The following is a 20,535-nucleotide window of genomic DNA, read 5'->3' as shown; positions in this document are numbered from 1 at the left end:
TCCTGCTTTCCTAGGTCCTTTTTACTGATGCTGAAAGCATCAATCTTGCATTGCCTACAGAAGGCTATAAATGTACTGGACACAATACACTTGAAAAACGGATAACTTTCAAATTAATTAGAATTGAAAAACGGATAACTTTCAAATTAATTAGAATTGTGGGGGCCTTCCACGAAGGAAAATCCCCTCCAAAAATTAGCGTATGCTGCTGTTTGTGGCGTTCACACGGTATTCTTTAGTAAAAGGCGAAAGAATAGTTCGCTTTGTGCTCACCACGCAGCTGCGTGCCTTCACAACGTAGGCGTGGTCCTCCTTATATGCTTCTCCATTGTACCGCAACATAGCTAGACCAGCGAGGTGGTACTAGTGCAATGCCCCGAACAGAAAGTAACACGCGCGGCGACGCTGCGCAAAACTGGCCTGGCCCGTTACTCAGTAAGGCTGTGACTCAAGGGCGTCACTCGCTTCGCACAACAATTGCTGCTGGGCTAGCCCAACAGAGGATGCAACAACAATTTCTTAGACATTTGGATGTGTGAAAATGCTGAGAACTACTTGTCACCAAAGCAGCATCATATATTCACATCAGCATGTTGATATATTAGTTGGAGAATAAATAAGATTTTCTTATATAGTACTTAAATATAAGGTTTTTAGTTCTAGAGTTGCCTACGAAAAGCATAAGAGGATTTGCTAGCTACGATAAGTATTTTAAATTACAAATACAACTTTGCGTACCACTCGGTACTGCTTTACTTGTATTTCTTTTGCTGATAATTGAAGATCTGGGATCTAGTCAAAGTGGACTACTAAAAAAAAACTTCTGTTGCAAGGTAAATTTTTAAGTCTATTTAGCTTCTTTGTAGAAACCCCCTTTGCCGGATTATTACCAATATAATCATAAAAGGCTAATTTTTCGGGAATTTTAGACCAAGCTTCTGATAAACTAAGATTTTCGGCTAACCCATCGCTAACTCTTCGATATATTTCTTGCTGAAAGTATCCCTGATCCCACAGACAATGAGTAGGCCCAAATAATTCGATTGGGGTAGTTACTGATCCATACCACACAGTCCGGGCTTCCGACAACTACGAAAGCAACAAAAAAAAAACAGCAACGATACTATAGTAGCATTGTTGCCAGCCCTTATCATTTTTAAAGACTAACAAATGTGCCCGTGCATTATAACGGAACTCGATAATTATAGGAATCGTCGAATCAAACCCCGTATCATCGTTACATACAAGTTGTTCGAACTCGTATGAGCGTGGATTATGAGTCCGGGTCACCTACGAGATACATAAGGTGTGACACGATACGTATGGGAACCAGATGCCGTATTTATCATCGCTAAACGCGAATTGTCCTAACTTGTATGAGTATGAGTCATGTGTACGGGTCATGTATGAGAACAGAGGGCGTGGGTGTAGCTTGGGAAAGTAAAAAAAATAGGATGGAAGAAACTCTCAATGTGACACAGGCAATGGATTTGAAAGCAAGGGCTGCTGCTTGAGGAAGGGAAACAAGTACTAGTGATTGAATATTGATCACGCATGGTTCTTGGAGATTGATTGATTGATTTATACAAGGCAAAGCGATACCGAGTGAGGAGGACGGGGCAATCATGCGTGTAGTATGCTTGTTGTGGAGGGTCCACTAGTCGGCGACGAAGAAACATGCAGGTCCGGGCGATCCTTCACTGGGCAGACGATATCCTTTCACCCTTTTTAGGTGTAGAAGAGAAGAGAAAATTAATTATTATGTTTTTGCTAGGTTCGCCTGAGCATTTCTTTCTTTTTAGTTTCATCTATGTTATATTTTGATGTATTTTCACTCGTATAAACAAACCATTGTACTCCTAATATAACTCAACTATTTTAAAATTTTCAAAATAATCGATGGTAGCCTGTTCCTATTAGTTTTTTTTAGAAAAAAAGCATCACCGCTCTTTATTAATCATGCTGGGAAAGAGCAAAGGCCCTTCCGGCGGTGATAGCCTGTTCTCGTTAGTTTTTTTTTTTTTTTTTTAGCAGAGCCTGTTCTCGTTGGTGTTCCAAGGTCTCTGAGCAACATTGCACCATCCACCACATTAAGGACTTCCATCCAGCCCATTTATCTGCTCAAACTCTGCTTGAAGCGACCCAAGATGTGTCCAGCCCACTGAAGCCCGAAACAAGGCAGCGATCACATGACTACGAGGGGCCCACCCCACCCCACCTCCTTCGTTCCCAGATCCCACACGCACACTCCACTTTCGGAACCCAAGACGCCACTGTCTATAGTAGCTAGCAGAGCAGCTAGCCAAGAGTAGGAGTAGCCGCGTGCCCTTCCCGAGCCCCGACCCAGACAACTACGCGCAGCCCAGCCGACCAGAGAGAGACAGACAGAGAGGAGCAGACCTGCCCGTCGCAATGGCGATGCCGCCGAAGCCCGGCGACCCGCCGAAGCCCGGCGACCCGCCGCAGCGCTCGCCGGCGCGTAGCCCCAACCTCAACCTGCCCTGCCCGCTGCCGCCGGTCCCGGGCGGGGCGCCTGCGCCGCCGCCGCCGCAGCCGGGCGCAGGGCTGCCCCCGCCGCGCGTGGGCCACCACCGCCGCGCCAGATCTGAGGTGGCCTTCCGCTTCCCGGACGACCTGGCCGGCGGCGGGGGCGGCGGCTTCGACGAGATCGGCTCCGAGGACGACCTCTTCTCCACCTTCATGGACATGGACAAGATCGCCGGCGCCGACCGCGACCGCGCCGCCGAGACCTCCTCGCCGCCGCGCCCAGCCAAGCACCGCCACAGCGCCTCCTTCGACGGCTTCGGGATGGGGGCCGGCGCCGGCGGCCCGGGCGGGCAGCAGGACGGCGGCGGAGGCCTGTTCGGAGAGGCGATGGAGGCCAAGAAGGCCATGTCTTCGGAGCAGCTCGCTGAGCTCGCTGCCATCGACCCCAAGCGCGCCAAAAGGTGACGCCTTTTTTTCCCCCTTCTTCCATTGCCACCGTCCTCGCATTCTGACACTACTAGCTAGGACTGCACTTGGTAGTTGCTTGGTTGGTAGGGTTGCAGGTGAGATGGCTGTTACTTTTTGTGATCTATATTGATTGTAAAATGAAAAGCCGCATAATGCTCAATGACTTTTGGTATTGTGTGCATCGAAATGAAAAAAAGAAGAAGCATAGCCACCTGTGAGTCTTGCCAACTACTTGAGACGTGGTCTGGGTCTGGAATCATCGGGATAGTGAAAGGCAGCTTATCGGATAGGGTTGCAGCAAGCTGACCAACTGAATTGGATAGCTAGGTCATCCTTGTCACGTACTAGGTTTCTTTCCAAGTGAAAGCAAGCACCCATAAAAGTTACTGAGATGTCATTTTTTGTTTGCTCAGTTAGTGTCTTAGTTTGTAAAGGTGTCTCGTGTCGTTTAGTGGCCTTAAATAAGCAGAAGGCACAGGTCGAAATTGGCGGGATGTGGCATCAATTTGAATTGCTTTCGTGGCATTTTCTCCATGTTTTTAAAGTTATTGAGGTGTCTGTATTTGTTTAGTTGGTTAGTGTCATGGTCCTTAAAGGTTCTTCTGTTCATTTAATCTTAAATAAACAGAGATGGAGATCAAAAGAGGCAGGATTCAACATTTATTTGCTTTGTTGCAATGTTTTCCTCGCTGGACACTCCACGTTATCTAGATTCCCTCCAAGATGCTCAATAAGTAGCGTGGCATACTTCTAACTGGTTCTTTCTAGCACAAAATTATATGCTACAACTATCGTTTCCCTTTTGGCGTATATTAAAGTTACACTGGAGATGGTTAGATTTTGTTTGTCAAAACTTTGTATTGGGGCCAAGCTATATGATATGGTGTTTCTCTTGTGATAATTCATGCAATTGTTTACATGTTTGCTCTCCTAAAGACCTCAAGTCCTTGTTGACTTTGGTAACATTTAATTATTTATCGTTGATATGTTTCTGTATTGGCAATCATTGATACAATGGAGATAGCATAGCCAGTTTTACTCGCATAAACGTTGTTAGTATCGATGTATTTATTAGGTACGCTAGTATCTCACTCTTGAAGATTGTTTTATGTTGGTCATTGTCGAAACAGGTTCTTAAATCAGCTAAGAGGCTGTTCACTGTCAACGGTTCTCAAATCAGCAAAGAGGCTGTAAATGGCAGAAAATTGTCGCATATTAAATGGGCATGCAGTGTTTTATGTCATTATCTTCCTATTATGTCATGCCTAAGGCCCTCCGACATGTTAACTGAAGTTGGGGTGAATGTTGATAACTCTGTTAAATGTGCCTTATAGTTCTACATCACAAGTATATATTTTTCCTGTTCCAGTTAACTGCACTGGACATTAGTATTTTCCCAAGAGTTTGCACTACAAGCAAGCTGTGTAAACCTGTATTTATAATTTAGGTTTACATTTTGCTGGCTGGTACAGTTGCCCCTGGATTGCAGCCACATTTTGATTTCTGTAATATTTGTTCAATATTTAACTTATCTAATATCAGGCGATATTTGTTGTAATAGTGCTAAATAAAATAACACTTAAACCATGATATTCATTTGTGCTATAAAAAATTATCAGATTTGCAACTAATTTAGCTTAGATTAATAGGTCCACTGCAGCTGCTAACAGATGCGACGGAGCTCCAAACGGGATTTGATTGATTTTCTTTTCAGTATGTGATTGTTGAAACTTGTTGAAGCTATTAAGTTTTATTTGGCATTTACTATTTTTTTTTTACCTTGCTTCTGTGGCACAACCATATTTTGATTCATTTCCCAGATCTGTGTGTAGCGTTATACCTTGAAATTTTGGATGACAGGCAGAAGAACATACAATGAGAAATTCTGTTAAGTTACTGGAGCGTAGGCAAACTGTCGTGAATATTATTCATGATCTTTGTATTCACACCCATGATGTTTGAACTTAGGAAGTTAACTTTCATCTGTCTTTGTCAAATGTTTGAACTTTACTACATTACCTAAATTATCTTAACAGATTAGTAAATCTATGTCAACTAGTTTTAACTGTATTACATTACCTATAAATTATCTTAATCAGTTGACTGTATGATCTGTCCAAGTCAACTTTGTTTTACCTAAATCATCTAACCAGCTTGTTGTATTTGTAACCTATACTTTATGAATGCCTATTGAGTTCCTGAGCTTGGGTTTTGTGCAGAATTATTGCAAACAGACAATCTGCAGCACGGTCAAAGGAAAGAAAAGCTCGATATATAACAGAATTGGAGCGGAAGGTTCAAACTCTTCAGATAGAGGCTACTACTCTTTCAGCGCAGCTGACACTGTTCCAGGTGCCTTTCATCCTTCTGCTTGCCTCATGTATTGCTGAACCGTGTTCAGTTCATTTATTTTAGTGTGAAAATAACACGGTGCATAGTGACACTTTATTTATTATATACTGTGCAACCAGCTGCACTCCATAGTCCATACCTGTAACCTGTATCAGCTGAACTCCAATTGCTTTACAAATCAACAGTTAGTATAATATTTTCTTTGGACTGATGCACATGCAATGAGATCTATAACACATGCTAGGATAGTTTATGTGGTCATGTTGAGTATTGACTAATGCCACATGTAGTGATTAGGGCGAAATGATCCTTGGGGTTGTTTTATATAGTTTTCTCAATGGTTGGAGATCTGAATAGTAATACTTGGTTGATGGCAGTAAAAGAACTGTGTTCTCGGTTGAGCAGCACTGTAGTTTTGGTGACTATACTATCCCCATTGATTCAATTCATTGCAATAAGCACCTTCTTACTTGGTTAATCTTATGCTAGCAACTTCAAATTTTAAGCATAAAACCCTGTACTTCCAGCAGATCTTGTCTGGTTCTGTTTTCTGAATCTACGAGCAATGTGTCCATGTCTTTTGTACACAATAACAACAACAAAGCCTTTAAGTCCCAAACAAGTTGGGGTAGGCTAGAGTTGAAACCCAGCAGAAGCAATCAAGGTTTAGGCACGTGAATAGCTGTTTTCCAAGTACTCCTATCTAAGGCTAAGTCTTTGGGTATATTCCATCCTTTCAAGTCTCCTTTTATTGCCTCTACCCAAGTCAACTTCGGTCTTCCTCTGCCTCTCTTCACGTTACTATCCTGGCTTAGGATTCCACTACGCACCGGTGCCTCTAGAGGTCTCCGTTGGATATGTCCAAACCATCTCAACCGGTGTTGGACAAGCTTTTCTTCAATTGGTGTTACCCCTAATCTATCACGTATATCATCGTTCCGAACTTGATCCCTTCTTGTATGACCGCAAATCCAACGCAACATACGCATTTCCGCAACACTTATCTGTTGAACATGTCGTCTTTTCGTAGGCCAATATTCTGCACCATACAACATAGCAGGTCTAATCGCCGTCCTATAAAACTTGTCTTTTAGCTTCTGTGGTACCCTTTTGTCATATAGGACACCAGATGCTTGGTGCCACTTCATCCACCCTGCTTTGATTCTATGGCTAACATCTTCATCAACATCCCGTCTCTCTGTAGCACTGATCCTAAATATCGAAAGGTATCATTCCTAGGCACTACTTGACCTTCCAAACTAATATCTTCCTCCTCCCGAGTAGTAGGGCCGAAGTCACATCTCATATACTCAGTTTTAGTTCTACTGAGTTTAAAACCTTTGAACTCCAAAGTCTCCCGCCATAACTTCAGTTTCTGATTCACTCCTGTCCGGCTTTCATCAACTAGCACTACATCGTCCGCGAAAAGCATACACCAAGGGATGTCCCCTTGTATGTCTCTTGTGACCTCATCCATCACTAAGGCAAACAAATAAGGGCTCAAAGCTGACCCTTGATGTAGTCCTATCATAATCGGGAAGTCATCCGTGTCTCCATCACTTGTTCGAACTCTAGTCACAACATTGTTGTACATGTCCTTAATGAGCCCGACGTACTTCGTTGGGACTTTATGTTTGTCCAAAGCCCACCACATGACATTCCTTGGTATTCTATCATAAGCCTTCTCCAAGTCAATAAAAACCATGTGTAAGTCCTTCTTCTCCCTATACCGCTCCATCACTTGTCTTATTAAGAAAATGGCTTCCATGGTTGATCTTCCGGGCATGAAACCAAATTGGTTTATAGAGACCCGCGTTATTGCTCTCAAGCGATGCTCGATAACTCTCTCCCATAGCTTCATAGTATGGCTCATCAACTTAATTCCCCGGTAATTAGTACAACTTTGAATATCCCCTTTATTCTTGTAGATCGATACCAATATATTTCTCCTCCACTCATCAGGCATCTTGTTCGATCGAAAAATATGGTTGAACAGCTTGGTTAGCCATACAGGCATCTCCACACCTTGATTGGGATACCATCTGGTTCCATCGCTTTACCCCCTTTCACCCTTTTCCACGCCTCTTTGACCTCAGATTCTTGGATTCTCCGCACAAAGCGTCTATTGGTGTCATCAAAAGAGTCATCCAACTGAAAGGTTGTGTCCGTATTCTCACCATTGAACAATTTGTCAAAATACTCTTGCCATCGATGTCGGATCTCATCCTCCTTCACCAAGAGATGCTCCCTTTCATCCTTAATGCACTTAACTTGGTTGAAGTCCCTTGTCTTTCTCTCACGAACCCTAGCCATCCTATAAATGTCCTTCTCTTCTTCCTTCGTACTCAAATGTTGGTAAAGATCCTCGTACGCTCTACCCTTTGTCATACTTACAGCTCGTTTTGCAGTCTTCTTTGCCACCTTGTACTTCTCTATGTTGTCCACACTCTTGTCATGGTACAAGCGTCTATAGCTTTCTTTCTTCTCATTAATAGCCATTTGGACTTCCTCGTTCCACTACCAAGAATCTTTAGCCTCGCCTCCACTTTCTTTGGTTACTCCACACACCTCTGAGGCCACCTTCCGAATGTTGGTTGCCATCTTCTCCCACATGTTGTTTATGTCCTCTTCTTTCTTCCAAGAGCCCTCTTTGATAATCCTTTCCCTGAATACATCTGACGTCACCCCTTTCAGTTTCTACCACTTTGTTCTTTCAATCTTAGCTTATTTATCCCTACAGGCTTGCACATGAAAACGAAAGTCTACCACCAAAAGCTTATGTTGAGAAACAACACACTCCTCTGGTATCACCTTGCAACCCAAGCATGCTCGTTTGTCCTTTCTTCTTGTGAGGACAAAGTCAATCTGGCTAGAGTGTTGTCCGCTACTGAAGGTCACTAGATGAGATTCTCTCTTTCTAAAGAAAGTGTTGGCTATCATCAGGTCAAAAGCTACCGCGAAGTCCAGAACTTCCTCCCCCTCCTGATTCCTACTACCATACCCAAAACCTCCATGAACTGGCTCGAAACTTGCGCTTGTAGTACCTACATACCCATTAAGATCTCCTATAAAAAGCTTCTCACTACTAGGTACGGCTCTAATCAGGCCATCTAAGCCTTCCCAGAACTGTCTCTTAGCACTCTCGTCGAGGCCTACTTGGGGGGCATACGCACTAATTACGTTTAAGACCATATCACCAATGACAAGCTTGACTAAGATAATCCTATCTCCTTGCCTTCTCACTCCCACCACATTATTCTCGAGGCTCTTATCAATCAAAACTCCTACTCCATTTCTATTCGCAACTGTCCCTGTGTACCAAAGCTTGAAACCTGTATTGTCCATCTCCTTCGCCTTCTGACCCTTCCATTTAGTCTCTCGAACGCATAATATATTTACACGCCTCCTAGTCGCGGTATCAACTAATTCTCTTAACTTACCTGTAAGCGACCCTACATTCCAACTACCTAAATGGATCCTAGTTGGTTCGACTAGCTTCCTTACCCTTCGCACCCGTCGACTCAGATGTGAAGACCCTTGCTCATTTTTCACTACACCTAGGCGCCGATGTAGCGCGCCACTAAGGATGCGACGACCCGATCCTTGCTCACTTGACACCGTACCCAGATCGCGACACGGCGCGTCACGGGGGTGACGACCTGGCTCTTGCCCATTTAACACCATACTCGGGTTCCGATATGGCGCGTCGCTAAGAGGGTTACGCCCCAACTATTTTCTTTCGGGTTTCATCTCTATTAGAATGGCTAGATTTAACGTTGGCTCGCCACGCCTATCACAACCCTCCTCTTTTACCAGGGCTTGGGACCTGCTATGTTGAGACAACATAAGAATAAATTGCACGACCGGTCCCTAAAGTATTATGCGATTCTCGTCTAGGCCCCCAAACTATGAAATCATGTATTTGGCTCCCTAATGTATTCAAGTGATCTCATCCTGGTCCAAACTTGACACAACAACGCCCATGAACTGATGTGGTCATCCACGTGGCTGGTAAAGTCATGTGCGACATGCGTGCCTGCAGTGGACGACATGATTTAAGCAGAAAACCCGTTGGGCCTGCCTTATCTATTCACCTTGGCTCCTTTCTTTTTCCCCACCTCTCTCGCTGACTCTTAGGTCCCCGCCGGCATGCCTCTCGCACATGAGTGGGCCTAGGTAGCGTTGGTAGGCGGGTGCAGGGCCACGGGGACTACGAGTGGGCTAGTTGACGCAATGGCAGGAGGTGGGCATGGAGGTCGTGGCTGCGCTAGGGTCGTTGCTGAGCTTGGACCTCGTCGATGATCTTGTGGAGCTCGGGTCGCTCACTGAAGGTGATCACATGGACGCTACAGGTCGGAGTCCGCAGTGTCCTCGAACCGAGCATCCGTAGTGCGCATGCCAAGGAGGGGTGGGCCTGCCGCCACTACCCTAGAAACCCTCCTGATGCCTGAAACGCATGGACTTGTGCCCTTGGACTCTAGCAGCCACCTGAGAGATCCATCGAGCCACCATCCCTGAACTCCCCATCCTCTTCTTTTTGGCTGTCTAGAGCCAACGGGCGAGTTCATAGCCAGGTAAGGACGCATGAGACCGTCTTCACTCACTTCCTCCAATCCTCTCTCCCGCTCTCTTTTTCGACGAGGAAGGTGCACCGTCGCCTGACCATTGCGCCATTCGGGCAACTTCTCGGTGGCAACCCTCCACGGCAGAGCCAGCCGTGCCGCTATGCTCTGCACCATGCAATGCCTTGCCGCACCTGCACATGTTGCTGCTCGGTGCACAGCCCGGCCAGACACCGCGCCCACTCGACGTGTCTCGACAATCACTGCCTAAATCGGAGCTGCTATGATCCCATGTCGTCGCCCTGCCGTCATCACGCCTCGACGCCCCATTGCTGGTTAATCGCCACTGCCTAGGCACGCACCGGGACATGACCCCTGACGTGGGCCGCTCCACATAGGGGCCATCACCATGTCGTTGGCCTCGCCGTGGAGTGGTCCGTGATGCAACCTGTGGTGGGGTTGTAAGCAATGCCAAACATGCTAGCACAACAATTGGCTCCCATCCACTATGAGAACACGGCTTGCCACACCTTCAACATCGTTGCACGGATCGACAATAGCGTGTTGCGGTTCGCCGTAGAGCCCCCTGACGTGGCCGGGGTTAGCAAGGCGAGGGCAACCTAGAGCGCGAGGTGTGCCGGGCCAGCAACACTGTGCCGCTATGCTGACTAGGAAAGCAAGCCAGATAGCACGAAGAGGGATAATTGCGACGCTGAGATGAGAGGAAAGAGAAGACCAACCGCCCCCTAACTGACTGGATCCTTCTCAGCCCCTAGCACCTTCCCGAACTCGTTGACCTGATTTTGACCACCTGCCGCAATGAGGTGCTCGAGTGGGAGGCCCATGACATTTCCGAACTGCTCAGGCTCGCTGTGCCGAGCATGTCAGACGATTGAGGCATCAGCGGAGAACGATGAAATAAAAATTTGACTTGGCTTAGTTTTTTTTTTTTTTTTTTTTTTTTTGTTGTTGCTTAAATCGCATCCATATGGACGGCCATGTTGGGTTCTAGGCGTCCCCATGTCTACTTTGGACCGGGATAAGATCACTAAAATATGTTAGGGAGCCAAATAGACCAACCCAAACGAGAATCGCATAATACTTTCGGGTCCAGGCATGCAATTTACTGTTGTATTAATATGCTTAATATCCTTCACACTGATTTGTTTACTCGGCAGAGAGACACAACTGGACTTTCGGCAGAAAATGCTGAGCTCAAGATAAGGTTGCAGGCCATGGAGCAGCAGGCTCAACTGCGTGATGGTGAGCATTTATTCATTTTTTTGTAATAAGTTCATGTGGGAGAGTGTCCCATTGTTGCAGCCTAGCTTCATATTAGGTAGCTGATGCATTGTTTTTTCAGAAGCTGTACTATGTCAACACATGGTTAGTTAGTACTTAGTAGTGCTTGAACAATCTGTAAATTTTGCAACCATTGCACTGATTCTCAGATGACTGTTATTTATTGACGAAATATCCGTACCGATGCAGCTCTAAATGATGCACTGAAGCAGGAAGTGGAGAGGCTTAAGATAGCAACAGGTGAGATGTCGAAGTCCAACGAACAATTTAATATGGGAATGCAGCACGTCTCGTACAGCCCTTCATTCTTCCAGCTCTCGGAGCAACACACAGTTCAGCAGCATGGAAATATTCAGCTGCCGTATCATTTCCAACAGCCTCCACCGAATGTCCCGAGTCACCAGATGCTATCCCACCCCAATTCCCTCTCGGATATGATGCAGCAAGACTCGCTTGGGCGGCTCCAGGGGCTGGACATCGGAAAAGGTTCCATGGCTGTGAAGTCAGAGGCAGAGGTCGTGGTGAAGTCGGAGGGCAGCTCTATATCTGCAGGTGAAAGCAATACCACCTTCTAGTTATACAATACATCTGCCTTCCAAGAAGCATTCGTTTGGCTTAGAGTTCTTTTGTTCATAGTCTGACATCCTTGAACTGCTTCCTCCTTCCCTGTAGGCTTATTTTTTATTCCATTCGTTATATCTAGTTAAGATTGATCGGTTGTCATTTGTTGTTGTCGTGGTGGCTGATTCTATAGGGACATTGATGTACTGGTTTCGAGTTTGTTGTGTGGTATGGTTGGTTGTTTCGAGCTAGGGGCTGAAAGGGCACCGAGTGATTGTTTTTTTGCAGAATTCCTTTTCTCCACCTGTTTTAGTTCTGTTATAAACTTAATAACAATCATGATATCTCCTTCTGGAAATGTGTACATTGTGTTGCTGTGCTAATTTCTAGTGATATTTTTGATGATCCCAACTGTACCCTGCCGTGCCTGACTGCGTGTGCACGAAGTCTGTTGTTTCAGCAGTAGCTGCTGCGGGAAGTGGCCTGCACACTTCCTGTTTGTGGTGACTGGTTCGCCCACATTTCTTATCGAATTTTGAAATAATTAGAGCCTGTTTGGATTCATTAGCTATAGTAGTTAGCTAGCTAATATCACATAGCTAATATTAGCTGGATAACAATTCACTATCTACCTGTTGTAAGGGTGTTTGGATACCTAGCTAATTAACAGAATCATTTGTTAGAGGCCGTCCGCTTGCCTGCTTATGGAAATAAAAAAAACGCCTCTGTGAAAAGCTTTTATGCATTGATGGTGATGTATGCTCGCACGCACATGAAATGTGGCAACAGTCAAAGTTGCGGATCTCAAGCTCTCCCAAGAGCCAGCGGTGGTTGGGCACGTGGATGATCCACGCGACAGGGACAGGGCGAGGCTGGCATGGTGCAAGGCGATGTTCGCTAGCCGCAGCTTCTCTAGCGTTGGCGTGGCTGCTGAGATCATGGCCTCTTCTACCCCTTCTTTCAGGAGAATATGACGTAGTCGAGGTCTAGCACGGTCAGTCCGCGGAACCCAGCTCAGCCACCGGAGGAGCCAGGGACAGGGAGGCCCTTGTTGGGGACGTCATGGTGAAAGACGACGTTCGTCGGCCGTAGCTTCTCCAACGTCGGTGCGGTTGTCGAGATCATGGCCTCCAGTCGCTCCCACCCCTTCTCGCCGGAGAATATGACGTAGTCGAGGTCCAACATGGTCAGGCTGCAGAACCTAGCGAAGGTGGCGGGCGGCGGTGGGAGCACACAGGTGGTTAGCTTCAGGTCGGCCAGCGCGGCGGGGCCGTAGGTGAAGAGGGATGGGAGTGCGGTGGAGAACTGAGATTTCTGTTATTAGCGGAGGAGATCCGCTCAGAGTAGTGACGTAGCACGACTGTCGATACGGGACCCATGGGGTTTTCCACGGAGAAGAGAGAAAAAGACCTAGTCCAACTAGGATTTCCTACATGTAATCATACTAGAACTAGTTACACGTAATCCTACTAGGATCTCTACTTTATAACCGACTAGGACTCCCGCCTCTTCTGGACTATATAAAGGAGGGCAGGGGTCCCTAGATTGGCACCTACACATAACCGACAGAACTCACAACCGCAACATACCTCGCAACACAACAAATAGCACAGGGCGCAATATACTATCCACACCAGACTGGACGTAGGGCGCCGTGATTTTCCGGCGTGCCGAACCAGTATAAATCGTTGTCTCCCTGCGTTTACCATCGAGTTCCTGCAAACGCCGATACCCCTCCGAACAAATCACCGTCCCGGGTACCCCGTGACGGGTTGCCGGTGGTAAAACATCGACAGCTGGCGTGCCAGGTAGGGGACCTCGGCGCTTTGCATTCGAGAGCTCGGTGGACCTCAAAATAAAGATTTGCCGCGACCCTCGTCGGCCTTGTCGACAACTCGCCGCGGCTCTCGTCAACCTCGTCGATAACTCGATGCGGCTCGGAAGACGCCAAGATCAAGATTCGCCGCGGCTGTCATTGGCATCATTCGACAACTCGCTGAAGCGCATGTTCTCGGCGACGTCCTCGTACATCCAATCGATCGTTCAGGCTGCCGCTGGGAAGGTGCGCGTACACTAACAGCAACCCGACGTCTCGAGGCATAGTACAAGCAGCCAAGCAGCTGGGCGGTACACGGAGCCACTGGAGGACAAGTGCAAGCCGAACTAGAATCAGCTTCGGTCTGATCACGGTGCCAAGTCTGAATAGAATTAATTTACTCAACTCCAGGATGATTCAACTCCATCACGGACAACCTATCCAGAATGGGACACAGAGCAAGACGACATCAGGTAGATTCATGAGAGAAAATATGGGATGACGTATACATCAGCAAAGCGACAAAGATTCCGTACACAAGCTAATACAATGTTTAGAAGCAAGCACGTACAAGTCCTAGGGCCAATTCTATCCAAGCCGAGTACTGTATCAAGCAAAAAGTCCTGGCATCGGATACAAATTCTACTATGACAGACAAGACGATATCCATCTACTCAAAGTACATGCAAAGGATGCTACAAGGATGACACAAGCAGCAAGCTAGCCAAAAGCAATCAGCGTATTAATATTTGGTTTTTTCATATACGCGTATATATGCAAATATAAATGGAGAAGGCACATTGACAACTCAACTAGAACGGATCCGGTCAAGAACTAGATGACGAGAACTCACCACGATGTCCAACCACTTCAAGATACAAATAAAGAAGGTGTACATACACGTACATACATAACAAGCCATCCAGCCAAATCAGAACCAAGCCAGAAGCTAACAAGATGTCCAAGACCACAAGCAAATTGCATCGCTGCATCAAGATCCACCGGGTTGTTCGGCTACATGCACACGACGACAACTCGGCTCCATCAAGAATCTACCAGGGAGCAACTTACCTCACCATGCAAGCCAAGATGACGAAGCAAAGCAAGGCCAATGGCAACGTATACGTGTATATATTCGTGCACGAACAGATGTCTATGACTGCCTCAAAAAAAAAAGGGGGGGGGGAGGGGTCAACAAGAAGGCTCACGTCAAGCTGGAAGGGTGCACCGCCCCCATGCCGTCAGCGCCGATCACAACAACTCGACGACTCTACCGTGTGACGCTTGATGGACTACTCGGACTCAACCGGGTACTCGACAACGGCTTCCTGATACTCGGCAGCGACTTCAGAGTACACGCGACGGGTTCCGAGTTGATCTAAGTACTCGACATGTCGGCGACAAGAGAGCTATCAAGTCTACCTCCATCTACGCCAACTACTCGGCTGCACGCCACGCCGATCAACTACTCGTCTGCGGTGATCGACAACTCTGCCATGAACCAAGCTAAGTAACGCTTTAATTTTTTACATTTCAGATATTATTCGTATGCCTCTGTGGCCATATCATCTTTCCCTAACGGCTGTTAGTTTCCTCGGATAGTAAGCCTTAATTTGTGAAGCTTGTTTTCTCGAATGGATGGTCACGTCAATGAACCTCTGAACCATATGGATGGTCACGTCAAAGAACCTCTGAACCATATGGGTGGTCACGTCAATGGACCTCTGAACCAAACACGAGATTCAAGTGCTTAAATGTAACAGGATACTACCCAGGAAATTAACCGACCTAGCAAGGGAAGACACAAAAAATCATCATGCGAGCAAACATAGTGCTCAAGATACAAAAAATCATCATGCGAGCAAACATAGCGCTCTAGGTCTTCTCTTAATGGTCGCCGAATTCCTCAGGTAGAACACGCCTTAATCCGTGAAGCTTGTCTACTCACATGGACGGTCACGAACCGAGTACCAGGCTCACATGGTCACGTCATGAACCTCTGAACCATACGCCAGAGATTTAAGTGCTTAAACGTAACAGGACACTACCTGAGGAATTTGCATGGCCTAGCAAGAGCAAGACGCAAAAAGTTTATATGCATTTCATAATGCCGAGGCCCACCCCTGATTGATTATTCAAATATGGGACATGCTCCCGACTTTATATCCGGAATGTCATTTACAATATATTTTTATGTTTAACATACAGGAAAGCTACATCTGTACCATGAGATTAGGAAAACACGCTCCTGAGAGCTAGTCCAGAAACAACCCGGATTGATCAGAAAACAACCCGGATGAGGTACATACAAGTTCAGAAAGAACCTGGACGAAGTGCAAACAACCTGGAAGAGGTGCGGCAAGAACCAAGACAGGATCAGAAAGAACCCGGATGAATCAAAAACAACCCGGAAGAACATTTCAGAAAGAACCCGGATTGATAAAAAAAACAACCCGGATGAGGTACATACAAATTCAGAAAGAACCTGGACGAAGTGCAAACAACCTGGAAGAGGTACATCAAGAACCAGAGAAGTCTAGAAATGACCTGGATGAATAAAAACAACTTGGAAGAGCGTCACAGCTTAGTCAAACACTAAGCTCGGGGGCTCGGCATTCGCTTCAACTATGCCCGGGGGCTTGAATTCAAGGATGAAAGACCAAGAATACAAGTACTCAAGACTACAACAAAGACAACACATCAAGACCCTTCATCCGATTTCTATTCTAAGGAAAAGTACTCGGAGAAGGCTCGGGGGCTGCGGGATACATAACCTCCCAAAATTTTTTTGGAGACAAGAATCTAGACCGAGTGTAATTTTTATGAAAAATTGCACCCACCGAAAAAGAACTTGGAGCAACCAAGAAGACTACACGGACCCTCTGGCTTCTTGTCCCAACAAGCAAGAGGCTCGGGGGCTACACTCACTGAGTGCACTTTTGTCCAAAAGTGCACATCAACCGAAGAAAAGACAAAGAAGACCATCTCAAGGTTTCACTTCAAGAAGAACCTGGAACGGATTTACAACAACTCAACGAAGACCAAGAAGAACAAGAAGGCTTCCGAAGCTCATCCATGAGATGCTCGGGGGCTTGTCGATACGGGACCCATGGGGTTTCCCACGGAGAAGAGAGAAGAAGACCTAGTCCAACTAGGATTTCCTACATGTAATCCTACTAGAACTAGTTACACGTAATCCTACTAGGATCTCTACTTTGTAACCGACTAGGACTCCCGCCTCTTCTGGACTATATAAAGGAGGGCAGGGGTCCCTACATCGGCACCTACACATAACCGACAGAACTCACAACCGCAACATACCTCGCAACACAACAAATAGCGCAGGGCGCAATATACTATCCACACCAGACTGGACGTAGGGCGCCGTGATTTTCCGGCGTGCTGAACCAGTATAAATCGTTGTCTCCCTGCGTTTACCATCGAGTTCCTGCAAACGCCGATACCCCTCCGAACAAATCACCGTCCTGGGTACCCTGTGACGGGTTGCCGGTGGTAAAACATCGACAACGACCCCCATGCTAGCAGCCCGACGGCAGGCGGAGGAAGCCCTGGCGATGGAGGCAGAGGAGGGCCGCGTTAGCTCTGTGAGAAGCCAGGCGTGGCACGGTGGCAAGTGGTGGCACAAGGGAAGCGAGGCGGGGCAGAGGGGCGCGGCGCGGCGGGCGAGCACTTGACGACGCTGGTGAGCACCCCCCGCGCGAGCGTGTGAGTGCGAGGCGGTCACGCGAAGGGATAAGGTTGGCTTCCTATTAGCTGTTATTATCTGATTTGGTCTAACTAGTGAGATAGTTGTTATTTAGAGATCGAACTAATAATTAGTCAGACTACTATCTATACCTGTTTGGATCTAAAACAGATAGTTATTAGTAGATAGCTACTACTCCACTATCTTTTTTAGATCCACCATGCTATATCCGTCACCACCGCTTCCACCCTTGCTGGTGGATCCTGCTGATGGAGCCAACGCCTAAGGCCACACCCACGCGCCGCAAGCTGCTCAACGTCACCACCCGGAAGATCATCAAGGTCGATCTGCCGGAGCTCGATGGCCACGCCGTGCTCCTGGGTCCTAACGCGGCGTCGGAGGGCATGCTAGTGGTGTGTGAGAGGACTCTCGTCATGTGCCTCCTCAACCACCTAACCCATCATGTCTTTGACCTTTCGACGCTGAGCACGCTACAGCCTGGTAGCCATAGGGGTCCCATTTTGAATGTGTTCCATGAGGATCACGAGGTGACGGGCGTTGACTTCATGGTAGATTTGCTGGAGGTGAATGTCTCACCCACACATCTTTTGCTTTGTGGTAAATAGTTCACCCACACGACAACTTTGTGGTTGTTTGTCCCACTCGTTGCTGGTTCTCGCGTGCACTTGCCTACCACCACTGGTAGTGAAGGTCGCGGGCTGCGTACTGGTGCCACATCGCCGACTAGCTGTGCTTGCTGGTTGCCTTCGCTGCTTAGCCCACCGGTCGGCCGGAAATTTGCCGCTAGTTTTGGAAGGCGTGGACGCGCTGTTTCCAAAACGAAGGGCCCACTCCTCGTCACGCTCAGTGACACCATTGTTGGTCGCTTGGTCCCACCCACCTTCGTGTAGGCCAAGGCAGGCATCACCCAACCAACGCAAGGTGCTCCTGCTCACTCATATCCGAACACGGACGCCACACACGACGCCTACACACTTTGCGGCCCAATGCCTACAGTGCGTCTAAACCCTACCGCTTCTAGCTCTTGGCCGCTACATGCACTGCCACATCAAACGTGACGTATGTACGGATACCGATCCATGCCGAGTACCCGATAGTTTTTTGCTAGAGAAGAAATAAGGCCCACCTCTATGCCCATAACCACTCAACTAAATAGGCAGCCGCAACCGCCAGCCCCCACTCGTCCTTCTCCGACTCTCCGCCGGCACGTAGCCCCTGTAACCCTCTCGTCCCCACCCTATCTCTCCCCGCTAATGACCGAGCAATGAGCCACGATGACCGTGGCAAACATGATCGTGAGGAGGTCCAAGCGCATCGCCTGCCGCGTTTCCCTTGCTAGAGTCAATATCGAATGGTACATCCTCTCTGCCTCGGTCCTTCCCTCACACAATTCAATCCATTTCGTCTGTCGAAGAGAGAACTCCAGATCTGTCGTTGATTTCTTCTCTATGTACTTTGTAGTCAGTCGCTTATAAATACTTGGCTCATGATTTTGTGTTTGTCATCCCCATGGTTGGTGGTTCCTATGCAAACAGGCATGACTGGACTGGCCTACCATTGCTAGCGTTGGGGAACGATGCCAGGTGTCTCTTGGACGGTGGGACGTGGTGGACTTCATGCGGTTTTGCTTGGTGTGCAAGCTATGGATGAAAGACAGCAGCACCAAGAAGCCCCGTGAGCTCAGTGAACGCGTGATCAACCACCGCTTCCACCCTTGTCTGTGGATCCTGCTGATGGAGCCAGCACCTGAGGCCACGCCCACACGTCGAAAGCTGCTCAATGTCACCACCCAGAAGATCAAGGTTGATCTGTCGCAGCCCGACGGCCACGCCGTGCTCCCGAGTGCTGACGTGACGTCGGAGGGCATGCCAGTGGTGCACAAGAGGACTCTCGTCATGTGCCTCCTCAACCACCTTATGCGTCACGTCTTTGACCTCTCGACACTGAGGGCGCTACAACGTGGTAGCCATAGGGGGCCCATTTCGGATGAGTTCCATGAGGATCACGAGGTGACAGGCGTTGACTTCGTGGTAGATCTGCTGGAGGTGAATGTCTCGCCCACACACCTTTTGCTTTGTGGTAAATGGTTCACCCACACGACAACTTTGTGGTTGTTTGTCCCCCTCGTTGCTGGTTCTCGCATGCACTTGCCTACTACCACTGGTAGTGAAGGTTGCGGGCTACGTACTGGTGCCACATGGCCGACTAGCTGTGCTCGCTGGTTGCCTTCGCTTCTTAGCCCGGTCGTCGGTCAGAAATTTGCCGCTAGTTTTGGAAGGCGTGGACGCGCTGTTTCCAAAAACAAAGGGCCCACTCCTCGTCACGCTCAGTGACACTGTTGCTGGTCGCCTGGTCCTACCCACCTTTAGGTAGGCTAAGGCAGGGCATCACCCAACCAACGTGGGGTGCTTTTGCTCACTCATAGCCGAAAACGGATGCCTCACACGATGCCTACGCGCTCTGTGGCCCGACGCCTGTAGCACGTCTAAACCCTGCCTCCTCTAGCTCCTGGCCACTACACGTGTTGCCACATAAAACGTGACGTATGTAGGGATGGGGATCCGTGCCGAGTACCCGACCATTTTTTGCTAGAGAGAGGAAATAAGGCCCACCTCTATGCCTTATAACCACTCGCCTAAACAGGCAGCCGTAGCCGCCAGCCCCCACTCATCCTTCTTCACTCTTCGTCGGCACATAGCCTCCGTAGCTTAGCCCACCTGGTGCAGTACTTCTACCAAGCACTAAGTATTACCACTCGGTCGGTATACCTTTGATTCAGAAGGTCACAGATGTAGATCAAGATAGAGCCGGTGGCTGGGCCATGAACTACAAGCTCCTCAACATGACCACTAAGAAGGTCCTCGAGGTAAATTTGCTAGAGGTGAATGTCTCACCCACACACCTTTTGCTTTGTGGTAAATGGTTCACCCGCAAGACAACTTTGTGGTTTTATTTGTCTTCCCCATCATTGGTTCTCCAATGCACTTGCCTACCACCACTGGTAGTGAAGGTCGTGGGCTACGTACTAGTGCCACATGGTGGACTAGCTGTGCTCGCTAGTTGCCTCCGTTGCTTAGCCCGCCCGCTAGCTAGAAATTTGCCCCTAGTTTTGGAAGTCGTAGACAAGCTGTTTCCAAAACAAAGGGCCCAGTCCTCATCACGCTCAGCGACACCATGTGCTGGGTGCCTGGTCCCATCCACATCTGGGTAGGCCAAGGCAGGGCATCACCCAACCAACACGGGGTGCTCCTGCTTACTCA

General features: G+C 47.8%; 1 protein-coding gene and 1 non-coding gene across 2 annotated transcripts; one reads left to right on the top strand and one right to left on the bottom strand.

The window, feature by feature from the left end:
* Positions 1-163: 163 nt before the first annotated feature.
* LOC136553173 (U5 spliceosomal RNA) lies at positions 164-282 on the bottom strand. The gene has a single exon (XR_010783079.1). It is a non-coding gene; the product is annotated as a U5 spliceosomal RNA (small nuclear RNA).
* A 1,962-nt stretch (positions 283-2,244) lies between these two features.
* Positions 2,245-12,084, top strand: LOC136552926 (transcription factor RF2b-like). The gene is made up of 4 exons (XM_066544499.1): positions 2,245-2,948; positions 5,175-5,307; positions 11,048-11,132; positions 11,361-12,084. The coding sequence occupies exons 1-4, from the start codon at positions 2,413-2,415 to the stop codon at positions 11,744-11,746; spliced, it is 1,140 nt and encodes a 379-aa protein (XP_066400596.1). The 5' UTR covers positions 2,245-2,412; the 3' UTR covers positions 11,747-12,084.
* Positions 12,085-20,535: the final 8,451 nt, after the last annotated feature.

Source organism: Miscanthus floridulus, chromosome 4, assembly GCF_019320115.1.
Source record: "Miscanthus floridulus cultivar M001 chromosome 4, ASM1932011v1, whole genome shotgun sequence".
NCBI classification, from domain to species: Eukaryota; Viridiplantae; Streptophyta; class Magnoliopsida; order Poales; family Poaceae; genus Miscanthus; species Miscanthus floridulus.
This window is presented reverse-complemented; position numbering and strand designations above follow the sequence as displayed.

Bases quoted from the DNA above. Each gene is read 5' to 3' on its own strand.
- LOC136552926 (XM_066544499.1), top strand. From the start codon at position 2,413: ATGGCGATGCCGCCGAAGCCCGGCGACCCGCCGAAGCCCGGCGACCCG. The intron at 2,949-5,174 runs GTGACGCCTTTT...GGTTTTGTGCAG, and splicing joins GACCCCAAGCGCGCCAAAAG to AATTATTGCAAACAGACAAT. The intron at 11,133-11,360 runs GTGAGCATTTAT...GTACCGATGCAG, and splicing joins GCAGGCTCAACTGCGTGATG to CTCTAAATGATGCACTGAAG.